At 49.9% G+C, this 16,363-nt stretch overlaps 3 protein-coding genes across 3 annotated transcripts; 1 reads left to right on the top strand and 2 right to left on the bottom strand.

Moving 5' to 3' along the window:
* Window positions 1-10,106: 10,106 nt before the first annotated feature.
* Window positions 10,107-10,585, bottom strand: LOC117364982 (histone H2A type 1). The gene has a single exon (XM_033954757.1). The coding sequence runs from the start codon at window positions 10,548-10,550 to the stop codon at window positions 10,158-10,160; it is 393 nt and encodes a 130-aa protein (XP_033810648.1). The 5' UTR covers window positions 10,551-10,585; the 3' UTR covers window positions 10,107-10,157.
* A 226-nt stretch (window positions 10,586-10,811) lies between these two features.
* LOC117364985 (histone H2B 1.2-like) lies at window positions 10,812-11,301 on the top strand. Its single transcript, XM_033954760.1, has one exon. The coding sequence runs from the start codon at window positions 10,863-10,865 to the stop codon at window positions 11,241-11,243; it is 381 nt and encodes a 126-aa protein (XP_033810651.1). The 5' UTR covers window positions 10,812-10,862; the 3' UTR covers window positions 11,244-11,301.
* Window positions 11,302-12,125: 824 nt separating this feature from the next.
* On the bottom strand, window positions 12,126-12,512 carry LOC117364992 (histone H4). Its single transcript, XM_033954765.1, has one exon. It carries the CDS (start codon window positions 12,488-12,490, stop codon window positions 12,179-12,181), a length of 312 nt encoding a protein of 103 aa, XP_033810656.1. The 5' UTR covers window positions 12,491-12,512; the 3' UTR covers window positions 12,126-12,178.
* Between the last annotated feature and the right edge of the window lie 3,851 nt (window positions 12,513-16,363).

Here is a 16,363-nt window from a genome sequence, read left to right as displayed (position 1 = left end):
TACCACCCAAATAAGGCTGTAGCAGTGCGAGCGATGAATCTGTTTAACGACAATGCATTGTCACATTTCTGAGAAATCCTCAAAAGGAGGCAGAAGCAACTATCACTGGATAGGTTCCTTGTTAAAGTCTCACAGAAAGAAACAGATTCCACTGAGCCAACAGATAGCAATGATTAAGTTGTCCTACACAATAACCCTCATCCTCTCCTCTCCTGCCTCACACCAGCCACGATTTGTGCCATCTCATCAGTGCCTCCTGTGTGTCCATCTTAGAAGCAGAAGCAGCATGAAAAAGGTGGCGGTAAGAAGGAAATGAATATTTTTACTTTAAACAGTACAGTTTAGTACAAAGTTTTTGGGATGTGGAACAAATCATTCGAGTCTACATTATTTCCTATGGGGAAGCTCGCTTTGATATAAGAGCGCTTTGGATTGAGAGCATGCTTCTGTAACGAATTATGCTCTCAAAACAAGGTTCCACTGTATTACCAAGGAATTTCTTCCTTCGACTCAAAACCCTATTCCCCACAGCCCACCTCTCATAACCCCGGCAGCAGCCGCTAACTGTAACCCCTACCTAAGCATCCCATACTTAATCCTAAAAAAAATATCTCTCAAAATAACAAAAATGTGCCTAAAGGTGACTTTGTTGTGCCTCTTTGAAATACCAGCATCTTTACAAAACAATATTTCAAATAATCAGTTCACAGTCATATAAACATGACGGCAGATAAAGGCCCAAATGGCCTATTCAGTGTGTCCATCGGCAGCATCCACTACCCTCTGTCGCCTTCCAATTAACCAGTTCCTGATCCAGTCCATTGTTTTTGGGGCCATAGCAAGTGTACTCAGTTTATTAAATGCCTGTGTGGAGCACTGTCAAAGGCTTTACTAAATTCCAAATACACCACTATTGAAGTGGTTTTATGTACAAGTTCTGGTGGAATTCTGCGCAACTGTGCAGAATTTTGCACAATTCTTCCAAACTGCCACATCTCTTCCTTCTCCCTACATAGGCCTGGCCTCATTCCCTCCTTTTGACCTCCCCCCTCCTTCATGAAACAGCAGTGGTGGGACCCGGCTGACAGAGGCACAAAATTATCAAAATGTTTACGCAGAATTCCGCCAGGAGTTACTTAGATACTATAATTGCACAAATCTGCATAGCTTGGACTTCCCTCATACACTTCCACACACATTTGCCCCATATTCCTTGCCGTTACCTCACCCATACGTTGACATCATTAAATCCTTCTGCCAAACTGCTCTCTTCTCCCCCCCACTCCAGCAGCAGATGAATGAATAAATAAACATATTTTACAAACTTTGAAAAGTAGGCCTTTTATCCTGCCATCCTGAGTGAGCGGCAAAGGCAATAATAGAGGGCCAGCAATCAGAGTAGAAGGGTTGACTTGAAAGAGAACAACATGGAGAAGGAGGAAGATACAAATATGATTAACCACTGCAGCCTTTAGGAATATCGTGGTGCTAATTGTTTACTTCTTGTCTGTATTTTTCATACTCTGTTATTTCCTTGAAAATATTTAATGAAGGTCAGTTTGCTTTCTATTCTAAATGTCAATCTGGGATCAAATGACCTAACTTTTGCTTGCACACACTCTCTTTTTATACATCTATAATAATAAAATGCTAGCCACGCATGCGCACTCTCACCGCGTGTTCCCTGATATCTGATCTGTCGCACTGTGCCAGCGAGAGTGCGCATACGCGCATACTACGTCACCAGGATCGACTCCACAAGCCGGGACCGCAGCCAGCCGCTGATCGCCTCCACAGCGCGGAATTACTTCTATGGTCTTCATCGCCGGTCCTAAAAGAGAGACCCGAATCGTAAAAAAGAGAAACGGAGCGAGTGTGACCGGGAGGAAGATGCTCGCAGAACGTTTCTCCGGTAGTTTTAGTGCCCTTTCTTTCGTCGGGGCCGGGGGGGGGGGGCGGCCGTCGAAGAAACGAGATGAAGCGGGCGCGCTTTCCTTGACTACGCGGCTCGCGGCTCTATCCTTCCATCAATGGCGCCGAAGCCCTGGGTCGAGGATAGCCCCGTGCATGTGCGCGTCCGACCCTTGCTGCCCAAGGAGGTACTGCACGGCCACCAGTCGTGCCTGCGGGCGGACCCCCTGGGGCCGGCGGGTTGAGCCTACCTTCCAACCCTCCCACTGCGAGACAAACACAAACCTCCGGCCTGCAGCAGCTACACAGCTGCCAATTGCCTCCACAAGCCTGCGAGGGGAGGAGGGAGAGGGCTGGGGCTGTCCCGCTGGCAGCATGGCCCCGATCCCCTTGCGCCCGCTCTCCGCCCCACTGACGAGCTCTGGAGCGAAGAAGCCACGGTCCGGCATGGCCCGCTGAGAGGGAGAGCGGCGCTGGCACCGGGGATGGAGGGGGGGATACACACGAGAGCTCTGCCGCCAGCTCAGCTCGGCCGCTCCGTCTCTTCCGGGGCTAACAGCAGCAGCCCCCGAAGTTCCTCACCAGCCTGTCCCGCCCCCTCGAGAAGGGCTCCCGCAGTGTCCGCTCATGCTAACGACCAACCCCAGGTCTAGGCCGAGCAGCTGCCATCAGCGCTGCTGCTCGGAGGCCGCCGGGACAGAGCTGCGGGCCTGGAGCCGCTCGGCCCTCCTCGGCCACCCGTGAAGCATGAGCAAAGAACGGCCCGGCCTCGCTCCGACGAGGCAGGACATGGCACCGCCGGTTAGAGAGACAGAGAGACCACCCGCTTCACCCCCAGCATTCCATGACGTGTATGTATTGCCTGGGCTCGACTAGCACATTGAGTCACGCAGCACTACAGTGTCACACGCTGTTAAAGTGAAATTCTGGCCTGGGCAGACATGTAACGAAGCACTCTTATGCTTCATGGGGGATCCGATCTGGGAAGGGAAGAAGAGAATTGGCTTGGGGGTAATAATGATGATGAGGTAAGGAAAGGGGGAGAGGAATAAGATGGGGAAAAAGGAAAAATAAATGAAGTAGGGGAAAGGAAAGATCAAGATAAAGGATCAGATAAGGAGAAATGAAGAAGCCTGGTAAGAAGAATTCTGGTAAGAAGAAGGGATGAGAAATTAGATGGTGAGGCTGAAGGAAAAGGCAGAAACGGAACTAGGAGACAACAATGGAAAACCTAGGAGGGGGAAAAATTGAATAGGATAGTGGAAGAAAACGGTCTGGTAAGAATATTAAAAGAATAGAGAGAGGCAACAGGAAATGCATTTTTAGAAGGAGAAAAGAATGTAATCGCAGAAAGCATGGGAGGAGAAGAAAGAATGGAAACTAAGAGTTGAACCCAGAAACAGAGACAAGAATGAAATAAAAACATAAAAAGATCAATTAAAGGGGTGCTGCTGGATAAGGTGAGCAGTGATGGGGTGGTGGAGGACACAGGGGAGGTAAAAGGAAGGGAGAAAGGGTGGTGGTGGACAGCCAAGGAAAAAAAAAGAAAGACAGAAAGAGGCTAAGGAGAGAGAAAAAGAAATAAAACCACACACACATATTCTAGCCCGTTAATGTAACGGGCTATAAGACGTGTATATATATATATATATATATATATATATATATATATATATATATATACACACTCCGATTCATGTGCGCTCTAGAAAACGATAAACCATCAATATGTGCTTTAAAAAAAAAAGCTAACAGAAGTCTTTAAAAGAGTGTTCAGGACACAGCTCTCGTTGGCAAGGTTTGAAAAGCCCGCCCTGTGAAGTGATTGGTCGGGCCAAGAATTCCTTCCCTGCCTAGACCGGAAGAGAAGCCTTAACAAATCGCTCTTGCTATGGTGGTGTTCGTGGGAGGGAATTATTTTTTATCCCAGGACAAGCAGGCATGATATTCTCACATGTGGGTGACGTCATCTACGGAGCCCTGGCGCGGACAGCTTTTCAAGCAAACTTGATTGAAGTTTCAAGTTTGCACACTGCACCACGCATGTGCATGCCTTCTCGCCCACTAGAGGGCGCATCCCACCTCGTGGTCCTCAGTTCAAATTTTTCCGCGGAGCAAGAAAGCCCTGTGGATCTGAGCTCCAGTGTTTTTGCCTTCTAGCTGCCGCGTTTAGTTTGTTTTCCTTCGAATTAGTTCGCGGTGCTGTTTTTTTCTTTTCGTTTCCCTTCAAAAAAAAAAAAAAAGTCTTTCGTTTTTCATCGGACTCCGGGGGCTCCCGGAATCCGTGGCCGCGGGACGTCGGTACGTTCCCGGCCTTCTTCTTTTTCTTCGTGGATGTCCCGTCCTGTTACGGGATTCAAAAAGTGCAGCCGGTGCGAGAGGTTGCTTTCCATCACTGACCCTCACCGGTGGTGCATCGTCTGTCTTGGGCCCGAACATCCGACAGACTCGTGTGATCGCTGTGCTACCTTCCAAAACAGGGCCCTCCGTCGCCGTAAGGCAAGAATGGCCGAATTGTTCGCCGTCGACGCACCGCCTAAGGCCTCGACGTCGGCCTCGGCTTCGGCCCCGGCCTTGACCTCGGCCTCGGCGTCCTCGGGGGCCTCGTCCTCGCCTCGGCCCTCTTCCTCGAAGGCGTCGTCAGTGAAGCAAGCTTCGGGTAAGTCCTCTGTTCCATCCCCTTCAGCAAAGAAGCCATCCTCGAGTCAGGCCAAGGCGGGTGGGTCGACCCCGGCCCCGCATCGGACCTCGACTCCGCACACCCCGAGGGAATACTCGAAACCGAGGTCGCCCTCCAGGGAGTGTGCCCCGGACTCGGAACTCCCCACCTTCGTGGGGATTCCGGCCTTCCAGGATCTCCTCCGAGCTCTGATCTCATCGGAGCTGTCGGGAGCCCTGGAAGTGTTGCAGCGTGCTGCGGTTCCGGCGGCCTCGGCCGGGACGCCTTCGGTCTCGGAGGCCCCGGCCTGGGCTCGCTCGGGAGCCCCGACCTCGGCGACCTCGGTCTCGGGTACGGTGGCCCCGTTCACCTCGGTCTCGGCCCCGCCCCGGACCTCGACCTCGGGGGAACCCCCTGAGCGGAGTGTAAGGCCCAAGGAAAAGTTGCGCAGAGTGCGCCGTCTTTCCTCCTCTTCCTCCGGGTCTTCCAGACACGCCTCGCCCTCGACGCGACCTCGGACGGGGCGTCGATCGAGGAAGTCTAAGCGGCCCCGAGGCTCGCCTCGGCGCGACCGTTCCTCGTCGTTCGGGGGCGAGGCGCTGCAGGTGTCGGAGTTGCGCCTCGACAACCCGAGGCTCCTCCGCTCACCTCATGGGAAGTCTTCCCGGTCCGCCTCGCCGAGGAAACGGGAGAGTGTCCCACGAACCCCGGGGTCCTCACCCAAGGGTTCTGCGAGGAGGACAACTTCCCCTTCCCCCTCGAGGGCCCTCGAGAGGGGATCCTGGGATTCGGGATCGGTTAGGGATCCTCATTATTCCCATGAAGCCTCCCCCCTCTCCTCGGTGGGGCGATCGAGAACCCCGTCCCCCCAGGCTAGGCCGTCCTCATTTTCATCCTTCGTTCAGGACATGGCCCAAGCCCTGGGGATTGACCTCATGGTAGGCTCTCGGTATTCCAAAGAATTTTTGGAGGAACAGGACCTCCCTACTCTTCCTAGGGAGGTGCCTAGACTCCCTCTCAACAGTGTCCTTCTGCAAACCTGGCTGAATAACTTGTCAAGCCCTCTTACAGTCACGTCTGTGCCTTCAAAAATGGAATCGAAGTATAGGACGATTCCCCCTAAAGGGTTCGATAAGGCGCAGCTCTCCCACCAGTCTCTTCTGGTGGAGTCTGCTCTTAAAAAATCACAACCCTCACGGGTTTCTGCGGCGGTTCCACCAGGCAGGGAGGGGCGGACCCTGGACAAATTTGGCCGTCGCCTCTATTCAAATTCCCTGATGGCCACCAGGGTTCTAAATTACGCCTTCACCTTTTCCTCCTATTTGCGTGGTATGGTGAAGGATCTTCCTCAATATCGAAACTCGTTACCGGACTCCCAAAGAGCAGGATTCGATAAGTTTATGTCCAACCTGTCTCAATTGCGGTTGTACCTATTCCACGCAGTGTACGACGCCTTTGAGCTGGTTTCGAGGGTGTCGGCCCTCTCGGTGGCCATGCGCCGCTTGGCCTGGCTTCGCACCCTCGACATGGACCCAAACCTGCAGGAACGCCTGGCTGACTTGCCTTGTGTGGGGTCCGAGTTATTCGACAAGTCATTGGATGCGGCGACCAAACGCTTGTCGGAACAGGAGCGCTCTCTAGCATCCCTGGTCCGCCCCAAACCTAGACCCCCGCCGCAGAAACCCTTTCGGCCTCCGCCGCGCCGATACCCTCAGAAGTCGACCCCGGCTTTCTCGAGACCGCCTCCGAGACGTCCGTCTCAGCGAGGCAGAGGGGGACAAACCCAAGCCCAGGCGCAGGGCCCTTCTAAGCCCGCGCCTTCCTTTTGACGGGCTGAGCGGACGGGGCGGGTTCCCCTCCGCACTTTCACAGGAACCCCTTCCTATCGGGGGCCGTCTGCGGTCCTTCCGGGAGGCATGGACCGGGATTACCTCAGACGCTTGGGTGCTCCGGATCGTCTCCGAGGGCTACTCGCTCAACTTTGTGTCCTCGCCGCCGGACAGTCCCCCAAGTCTAGTCCCCTGCAACCGGTCGCAGCTACCGACCCTTATAACCGAAGCCAAAGCTCTCTTGAAGCTTCGGGCGGTCGAGCCGGTCCCCAAGGACCAGTGGGGTACGGGGTTTTACTCCCGCTACTTTTTGGTCCCAAAAAAGACCGGGGACCTGCGCCCCATACTGGACCTCAGGAAGCTCAACAAATTCCTAGCCCGGGAGAAGTTTCGAATGCTATCTCTCCCGGTTTTGTACCCCCTCTTGGGGGAAGGGGACTGGATGTGCTCCCTCGACCTGAAGGAAGCATACACCCATGTTCCGGTGCACCCCGCCTGTCGAAGATTCTTACGATTCCAGGTGGGGGACCTCCACCTCCAGTACAGGGTACTGCCCTTCGGCCTGGCCGCATCCCCACGAGTATTCACGAAGTGCATGGTGGTGGTTGCAGCAGCCCTCAGGTCACGTGGACTCCACGTGTTCCCTTACCTGGACGATTGGCTCATCAAAGCCCCGACCAGGGAGGGGGTTATCTCAGCGACCCGACAGTCTATTGCCTTCCTGCAAACTCTCGGGTTCGAGATAAACTTTCCAAAGTCTCAGTTGAGGCCGTCGCAGTCTCTTCAATTCATAGGTGCGGTGCTGGACACGGTGCGCCTACGCTCCTACCTGCCGACCCAGCGGTTGGAAACCTTGGTACGGATGAGCCGCCAGGTCTCTCAACTATCGAGGGTATCGGCCAAGCGCATGATGATGCTGCTGAGCCATATGGCCTCGACGGTACATGTCACGCCGTTTGCGAGGCTACATCTGAGGATCCCCCAGTGGACCCTCGCGTCCCAGTGGCGTCAGGAGTGCGACCCGGTGTCTCGCCTCATTTCGGTAACTCCGCCCTTGCGGAAATCGCTGCGTTGGTGGACAGACTCTTCAAATCTGTCCATGGGGCTATTGTTCCACACTCCGCCTTTTCGCAAGGTCCTGACCACGGACTCCTCGGAGTACGCGTGGGGAGCCCATCTCGACGGTCTTCGCACGCAGGGCCTGTGGTCGACAGAAGACCGTCAGTGTCACATCAACGTGCTAGAGCTGCGAGCCATCTTCCTAGCACTTCGAGCCTTCGTTCACATATTGCAGGACCAGGTGGTCCTCGTCCGCACGGACAATCAGGTGGCAATGTATTATGTGAACAAGCAGGGAGGAACGGGGTCATGGCCCCTCTGCTCCAAAGCTCTTCGCCTCTGGGAGTGGGCGGCCTCCCGGAACATCTTCCTCCGGGCGGTCTACATCCAAGGAGAACGGAATTGCCTGGCGGACAAACTGAGTCGACTTCTGCAACCGCACGAGTGGACTCTACACTCAGCAGTTCTACACGAGATTTTCGCTCGCTGGGGAACGCCACAGGTGGATCTGTTTGCCTCTCCGGAGACACACAAACTACCACTATATTGTTCTCGGATGTACTCGGACCGTCTGGAAGCGGATGCCTTCCTACTCAACTGGGAAGGGAGGTTCCTGTATGCATTCCCTCCGTTCCCTCTGATCATGCGAACGTTGGTACACCTAAAATCGTCCACGGCCACGATGATTCTCATAGCACCTCGATGGCCGCGTCAGCACTGGTTCTCCCTGCTGCTCCAGCTCAGTGCCAGAGAGCCTCTTCCCCTGCCTGTCTCTCCTTCTCTGCTGTCTCAGAGTCAAGGATCCATGTTACATCCCAATCTGCAGTCATTGCACCTGACAGCCTGGTTTCTTGTTCCCTGACTCCTCCGGACCTGTCTCAATCGGTGAAGGAGGTGTTGGAAGCCTCCCGCAAGATCTCGACGAGGCTTTGCTATGCGCAGAAATGGACCAGGTTTTCCACCTGGTGCTCGTCTTTCCACCTGGATCCGGTATCAGTTCCGGTATCCTCGGTTTTAGAATATTTGTTTCATTTGTCGCGCTCCGGCTTGAAAACCACTTCGGTGCGGGTTCATCTCAGTGCGATTTCTGCTTTCCACCAACCTCTGGAGGGACGCCCTCTGTCACTCCATCCCTTGGTGACACGCTTCATGAAAGGGTTACTCAGGGTTTGTCCCCCTCTTAAGCCTCCGTCCGTCGTGTGGAATTTGAATGTGGTTCTGGCTCAACTGATGAAACCCCTGTTTGAGCCACTCAACAAGTCCCCCTTGAAATTTCTGACTTGGAAGGCGGTGTTTCTAATTGCCCTCACCTCTGCCAGGCGGATTGGGGAGTTGCAAGCCTTGGTTGCGGACCCTCCTTTCACTGTCTTTCATCACGACAAGGTGGTCCTCCGCACCCATCCTAAGTTTTTACCTAAAGTTGTTTCTGACTTCCACCTCAATCAGTCCATTGTCCTTCCTGTGTTCTTCCCGAAGCCCCACTCCCATCCGGGCGAGACGGCGCTTCACACGCTTGACTGTAAGAGGGCGTTGGCATTTTATCTTCAACGCACCAAGCCTCATCGGAAGGTTCCTCAATTGTTTTTGTCCTTCGATCCCAATCGATTAGGGCATCCAGTTTCCAAGCGCACTCTGTCTAACTGGTTGGCCGCTTGCATTTCCTTTTGCTACGCTCAGGCCGGCCTTCCTCCCCCGGGTCGAGTCACGGGGCACAAGGTCCGAGCGATGGCAGCTTCGATAGCTTTCCTCCGATCCACTCCGATGGAGGACATATGTAAGGCTGCCACTTGGTCTTCGGTTCATACATTCACCTCTCATTACTGCCTGGACACTTTATCCAGGAGTGACGGCCGGTTTGGCCAGTCAGTTTTGCAAAATCTGTTTTCCTAAATTGCCATCCTCCCACCTGCCCTTTTTTGGTTAGCTTGGAGGTCACCCACATGTGAGAATATCATGCCTGCTTGTCCTGGGATAAAGCACAGTTACTTACCGTAACAGGTGTTATCCAGGGACAGCAGGCATATATTCTCACAACCCGCCCGCCTCCCCGGGGATGGCTTCCTTGCTAGTTATGGAACTGAGGACCACGAGGTGGGATGCGCCCTCTAGTGGGCGAGAAGGCATGCACATGCGTGGTGCAGTGTGCAAACTTGAAACTTCAATCAAGTTTGCTTGAAAAGCTGTCCGCGCCGGGGCTCCGTAGATGACGTCACCCACATGTGAGAATATATGCCTGCTGTCCCTGGATAACACCTGTTACGGTAAGTAACTGTGCTATTCCTAACCCTGTTTTCCCTGGACGGCTCAAAGCTGTCACCTACCCATTGTTACTTTCTTTTCTAAAACCCCATTGATATAGCTATCCTTTTGGCTGTGTCATGTTTTTTTCTCGCTTTTCTTTGACATCTTTCTACTGCTAACAGGTAAGATACTGCACACTTTGCCTCATTTACGTATAACTTTCAGGTGTGCCAAAACACTGCAGCGGTGATCAATGCCATCTCCGATCCCAGAAGCAAGGCTAGCTCAGTTAACACACCCACTCCCAAATAGTACATTTAAGTCTTGCCAAGTTTACAACTAGTATTTACAAAACAAAACCGGGTTCATTCAGCAAACTGGCTCTTTACATGATAAGAGTGGGTGGCTCTGAAAAGAGCCTTTGGGTTTCTGGTTGACGTCCTCTCAACGGGACAGCTTTATTTGCCTTTGGCCGCTTTGTGGCTCTCGGTTTTCTTGGGCAGTAGCACAGCCTGGATGTTAGGCAGGACGCCGCCCTGCGCGATGGTGACTTTCCCCAGCAGCTTATTCAGTTCTTCATCGTTGCGGATGGCCAGCTGCAAGTGCCTGGGGATGATCCGAGTCTTCTTGTTATCGCGCGCGGCATTGCCGGCCAGCTCTAAGATCTCAGCGGTCAGATACTCCAGCACCGCTGCCAGATAGACCGGGGCGCCGGCACCCACCCGCTCAGCATAGTTGCCCTTCCTCAGCAGCCTGTGCACGCGCCCTACGGGAAACTGCAGCCCTGCTCGGGACGAGCGAGTCTTGGCTTTAGCTCGAGCCTTCCCTCCTTGTTTGCCGCGCCCAGACATTTTATTTTCAAATCGGCTTTCTGAGAATAAAAGAATCTCAATCGCTTCAGGCTCTGAAATTTTATACGTTCCTAAAGCTTCACTACCTCGTTTTTGATTGGATAAACCAGTTCAGCCCCGCCTATGAGGCTCGCGGACCAATCCCACTCTAGAATTTAAACCGAGGCTATCCCAACACTTAGCTAAGTCCAATAGCAAGGAAAGGCGCGCAGAAAAACGAATTTGCATAAACATACTATAAATAAAGCCATCGGCCTTTCTTCAGCATACTCTGTTTGCTTATTTTTCAAAGCGCTTAGGAAATATACCGAGATGCCCGAGCCGGCCAAATCAGCTCCTGCAGCCAAGAAAGGCTCCAAGAAAGCGGTGAGCAAGACTCCGAAAAAAGATGGTAGAAAATACAAGCGACGAAGGAAGGAAAGCTACGCTATTTATATCTATAAAGTGCTGAAGCAGGTTCATCCCGACACCGGCATTTCCTCCAAGGCTATGGGCATCATGAACTCCTTCGTGAGTGACATCTTTGAGCGCATCGCCGGAGAAGCCTCCCGCCTCGCTCATTACAACAAGCGCTCCACCATCACCTCCAGGGAGATCCAGACCGCAGTGCGCCTCCTGCTGCCCGGTGAACTGGCCAAACACGCCGTGTCCGAGGGCACCAAGGCAGTCACCAAGTACACCAGCTCCAAGTAATTGCGGGCTTAGCCTACAGCTCTACAAACCAAACCCAAAGGCTCTTTTCAGAGCCACCCACGTGCTACACATAAAGAGATGGATTTCTAGTTTATACAGCACTTCTCTTCAAAGTTCTGAGCGAGGTGTTTTCCTTTTCCCCTCACCTGTTTTTAAAACCTCGTTGTTGCTAGCCCCCATGTCCCGCATACCCTAAATAAGATAGCATAAAACACCCAAGAGCGCGTCTTCCCAGGAAGGGGTAAAACGCGGATCTCAGCCTCATATCCTTAAAAATGTTCATTTATTAATTATTTCAGGTTTCATGTCTGCATGCCCCTCATTCCAGCGCTGTAACTGTTGCAGTTTCTAACACTACGGGTGTGTGCTGACAGTCTTAAGAATAATAAATTTTAGAAAACGCTTCAGCTAAGGGAGGTCTGGGCATAAAAAAGTATTTTTGCCTGGTTCAACCTGGTCTTGAACCCAGATCAGCAGGGCCCAAGGCAGCTACCCTGCCACTTTTAGTCTCAGCATAAATGAGAAGCACTAGTGTCCATCAGAGCCTAAAAGTGTCGAAACTAAAGAGTGATAAAACTTGATTATTTTACAAGCTAAGAAAGTAGCCTAGAGGTTAGGGCAGCTGTCTTGGGCCCTGCTGAAGTGTTTCCTCAAATTTATTAATAAGACTGTGAGTGCAGAGCGGTGGGTTAGAAAACGATACCATTTACAGAAGTGGAAAGAGGGTCTAAAATGCGGTCCTGAAAGCATGAAATCTGAGCTGTGAATTAACATATTTAAGGAGGTACGGTTGAGATCTCCGTGGCTAAGACATTTGTTACAAAAGATAGCAAAAAAAAAAAAAAGACACTGAGATTACAGCTCTGTTCTTGAAAGCGTAGGTGGCTCTTAAAAGAGCCTTTGGGTTTTGTGAACTGAAAAGTCGATGACACTCTTTAACCTCCAAAGCCGTACAGAGTGCGGCCCTGGCGTTTCAAGGCATATACCACATCCATAGCGGTTACGGTCTTTCGCTTGGCGTGCTCGGTGTAGGTGACGGCATCTCGGATGACATTCTCTAGGAAAACCTTCAGCACCCCACGAGTCTCTTCATAGATGAGACCAGAAATACGCTTTACGCCACCTCTGCGCGCCAGGCGTCGGATTGCAGGCTTCGTGATGCCCTGGATGTTATCGCGCAGAACCTTCCTGTGCCGCTTGGCGCCCCCTTTACCCAGACCTTTTCCGCCTTTGCCACGTCCAGACATCTCGTGCTAGCAAAGCTGAAAACACTAAAGTGATAAATCCGCAGACGAAGTGCTCTTAATATACTAGAGAGACCGACCTGAAGGAGAACTGAGTTTTCTGCAAACGCGGGAAAATCAAGCTACAATGCATGCCTCCAAATCTGTGTCCATTCTGCAAATTCTCCAAGATCGTATTCAAAAGACAGAGAACTGAACTGATCCTTTGCCTTGCTCCACACACATGTTGGCGTTGTTAAAGTGCTGTGAATGATATATAAATATGGAATATAAGCACCAATGGGGATATAAAGTATCATCTACCCTGCCCAGCTCAAACCTCCACTCACTCCCATCTTAAAGCTACTTTCCTTTTTCTTGAGTTCCCTTGGTTGGTTGGTTGGTTCTATCATAGCTGCTTTAAACTGAGTTATTGTCTCAGTATTTTCAGTGCATTGTCATTACACCATGTTCTGTATTAAGGATAAATGTGGAACAGAAATGAATAATACCATTCTAAATCAAATGAGCAGTCCATAGGGCAGGGGAAAAATGAGTAGTGATCTAAGGAAACTTGAAGAGAGAGCAAAATATAAGATTTTGTGTCAAAAAGGGGTAGGACTTTGTATATTGAGGTGCAGTACATGACATGGGAGTGAAGCAGAAATGTTGCACTTCAGAGCAGACAGGATAACCATGTCCAGTGACCCTGCTTCATCCTTATTCTGCAGCCATCTTAAATGCCACAAAATTTGAACTTTGTACGACAAAGGGAACAGTCTTATCGCCAAGCACTGCCTTCTCCGCAATCCTTTTCGCCTTCTATCACCTATGGGGCTCAGAGGCAGGATATTTGGGCCCGAGTAGCAGGGGAGAAGGAGAAGAAATATGCAGCAAAGGCCTTGTACCGCTCCTATCCTACTAACAGTCGTGGAGGGTGAATGATGATGTCCAGGACCGAATGAAGGTCGCTAAATCAAGGATGAAGAAAAATGGAAAGTGATCGGGGCTTAATCCACGGTGGGAATTGTAAGGGGGAAATGAGTGGGAGGATCAGAGGGCAAGCCAGAGGAGTGGAGAGAGACTGAACGGATTCCAGGGTGGAGGAAGGATGAGGATAGAAACTAGCTGACTGGGAGTGGGGTTGGGGGCAATAGAAACATAAGAACCGAAGCATTACTATACTGGGACAGACCGAAGTTCCATCAAACCTAGTATTCTGTTTCTAACAGTGGCCAACCTAGATCACAAGTTCCTGTCAAGATCTTAATGCCTAAAACAGATTTTATGCTGTGTATCCTAGAAATAAGCAGTAGATTTTCCCAAGACCATCTTAATAATGGCTTAGGAATTTCCTTTTATAAAGTTAACCAAACCTTTTTTTGAAATACTGCTAAGCTAACTGCAATCACCCCCATTCTCTGGAAACAAACTCAGGAGTTTAATCACACCTTTAGTGATGAAAAGTTTTCACCTCTGTTTTAAATCTACTCATTTCCTTCATAGTATGTCCCCTAGTCCTAGTGTTTTTGGAAGGTGTAAACAAGAGATTCACAGGTATAAGCAGCAGATTTTCCTAATTCCATCTTAATAACGACTTATGGACTTTACTTTTAGGAACTTGTACAAACCTTTCTTAAACCCTACTATGCTAATACTCTTACCACATTCTCTGGCAACACACTCCAGAATGTAATAACACATTCAATGAAGAAATGTTTTCTCAGCATGAACGTGGAGGGAGAGATATTCTAGATATGTCTCTTGAGGAGGGGATTTAGGAGCTGTAATATGAGTCAAACAGCACAGGAACAGTCTAAACATTACATAAGTAACAAGAGTGCAGATAATAATAAAGATTATAACAATAAGAAGGTCTTTCACCCACCCCTGCATCCAACTAAAATACAGATCCCAAGGATTAGATAAACCAGAATTACGTTTAAGTTCAGCAGAGAGGTCTTCTAATTTTTTAATGGCCATAGTAACCTTACCCGTGGGACCTGTATTGTCAGGAATAGTAACCTTACCCGTGGGACCTGTATTGTCAGGAATAAAGGTGCAACAGGATAAAGTACTGGGGATAATTTTACAGACGACCCCCTTCTCTGCAAGGATCATATCCAGGGCCATGTGATTTTGGAAAGCCATTTGAGAAGTGGGGCCTAACTGATCAGCAATACTTTGTAAGGCGTCCCTAGAGTAATTCACAAGGCATTGCTGATAAATGTAATTAATCTAATCAACATTCTTATTGATAGTAATAAGGGGAATAAGGGACTCAAACCCAGTCTTAACCTGATCTCGGGCCTTGAATTCATTTGGGACCCCTCTTGGGACCCATAGAGCATCTATGTATACATACGGATCAAAACTAACAAGGAGATCACGTTTATGTCGAGGCAAAGTGGAGGAGGAACCATGCGAATAGGAAGGGTGTCCTTCAGAAAGGATATGCAGGGGCATGATAACCTTAGCTAAAGCGCACTGGCCTATCCACTGGCTGGGTAGTTTAACACGGAGCAGAAGACATCAACATATTAACACCTTTTAGCTAAGCACTCAGGGTCTATCTGCATCTACATTCCAGAGTCAGATTGATATAATTTTCCATAGGCCCTTGCCGACATTAGCTATGCCAACCAAAAATGCTAATTGCTAGCAATAGCTATGCTGACATCTCCCATACTTTGTTTAATTTTATTTTTATTCTTTGAAATGAAGGCAAGCTTGTGGTACCCTTCTATAAACAGCCAGTCTGCATTTTGCAGATGCCTCGCTTACCTCCAACATTATAGCAGCACGTCCCCTGTCCTGCAGAATCTCCAAGCTATGAAGATAAACAGTTCCCATTATGAGTTCAAACCTCTGTCTTAGGTTGTACAGTATGCTATATCTTACCCGTCATTGAGCGAATGAACGGTGCATAAGGGATGCAGGAAACTTTCTCAGGAGGTTCAGGCATAAAGGTACCAAGATGTCAAGAGAGGGTATGCAAGTATGGGATATGAGATAATTATGTCTGACTCTGGTATGCAATGCAATATGCCAAATAAAAAACCAAATTAGCCAAATTAGCAAGTGTCAGAGAAGATACTGGAAATATATGTATAACTGTCTTAAAAGCTAGAAATAACGTTGTGGGATAAAGAAATATACATGTGTTTCACTTCACAGCAAAGGAGGAGTGTGTGGCGCAGTGGTTGGATCTACAGCCTCAGCACCCTGGGGTTGTGGGTTCAAACCCCGCGCTGCTCCTTGTGACCCTGGGCAAGTCACTCAGTCCTCCATAGCCCCAGGTACGTTAGATAGATTATGAGCCCACCGGGACAGAGAGGGAAAATGCTTGAGTACCTGATTGTAAAAACTGCTTAGATAACCTTGATAAGCGGTATATCAAATCCTAATAAACTTGAAACTTGATAACAATACATAGCAAAATTTGTAGAATAATTAAGATAATGATAGGGTGAATTAAAACATTAAATACGTGGTTTGCAGTGGGCAAATACTCAAAGAAAAGTTCCCAAACTAGAGGCATGAGCATTAGAGAATGACACGGTGAAAAAATTGGTCCCCGTCACCGCCCCGTCCCCGTCTCACCATCCCCGTCACCGCCCCGTCCCCGTCTCACCATCCCCGTCACCGCCCCGTCCCCGCCACTGCCACCCCATTCACCGCCCCGTCACCGCCACTGCAATCCCATTCACTTTTCTTTATTTACGTATAAAGGAAACATTCTTTAAAACTTTAAAACTTAGTTAAATATTAGTTAATAACTATACAAAAACAAAACACGCAGAGAAAAAATTAATTAATAAAAATTCTCAAAACTGACACATTTTGATCACTAAATTTAAAATAGTTATTTTTCATACAGTTTTTCAATCACTAATC

The sequence above is a fragment of the Geotrypetes seraphini genome, chromosome 8 (genome assembly GCF_902459505.1).
Source record: "Geotrypetes seraphini chromosome 8, aGeoSer1.1, whole genome shotgun sequence".
NCBI lineage: Eukaryota > Metazoa > Chordata > Amphibia > Gymnophiona > Dermophiidae > Geotrypetes > Geotrypetes seraphini.
This window is presented reverse-complemented; position numbering and strand designations above follow the sequence as displayed.

Coding starts and splice junctions, on each gene's coding strand:
- LOC117364982 (XM_033954757.1), bottom strand. CDS start 10,550: ATGTCTGGGCGCGGCAAACAAGGAGGGAAGGCTCGAGCTAAAGCCAAG.
- LOC117364985 (XM_033954760.1), top strand. CDS start 10,863: ATGCCCGAGCCGGCCAAATCAGCTCCTGCAGCCAAGAAAGGCTCCAAG.
- LOC117364992 (XM_033954765.1), bottom strand. CDS start 12,490: ATGTCTGGACGTGGCAAAGGCGGAAAAGGTCTGGGTAAAGGGGGCGCC.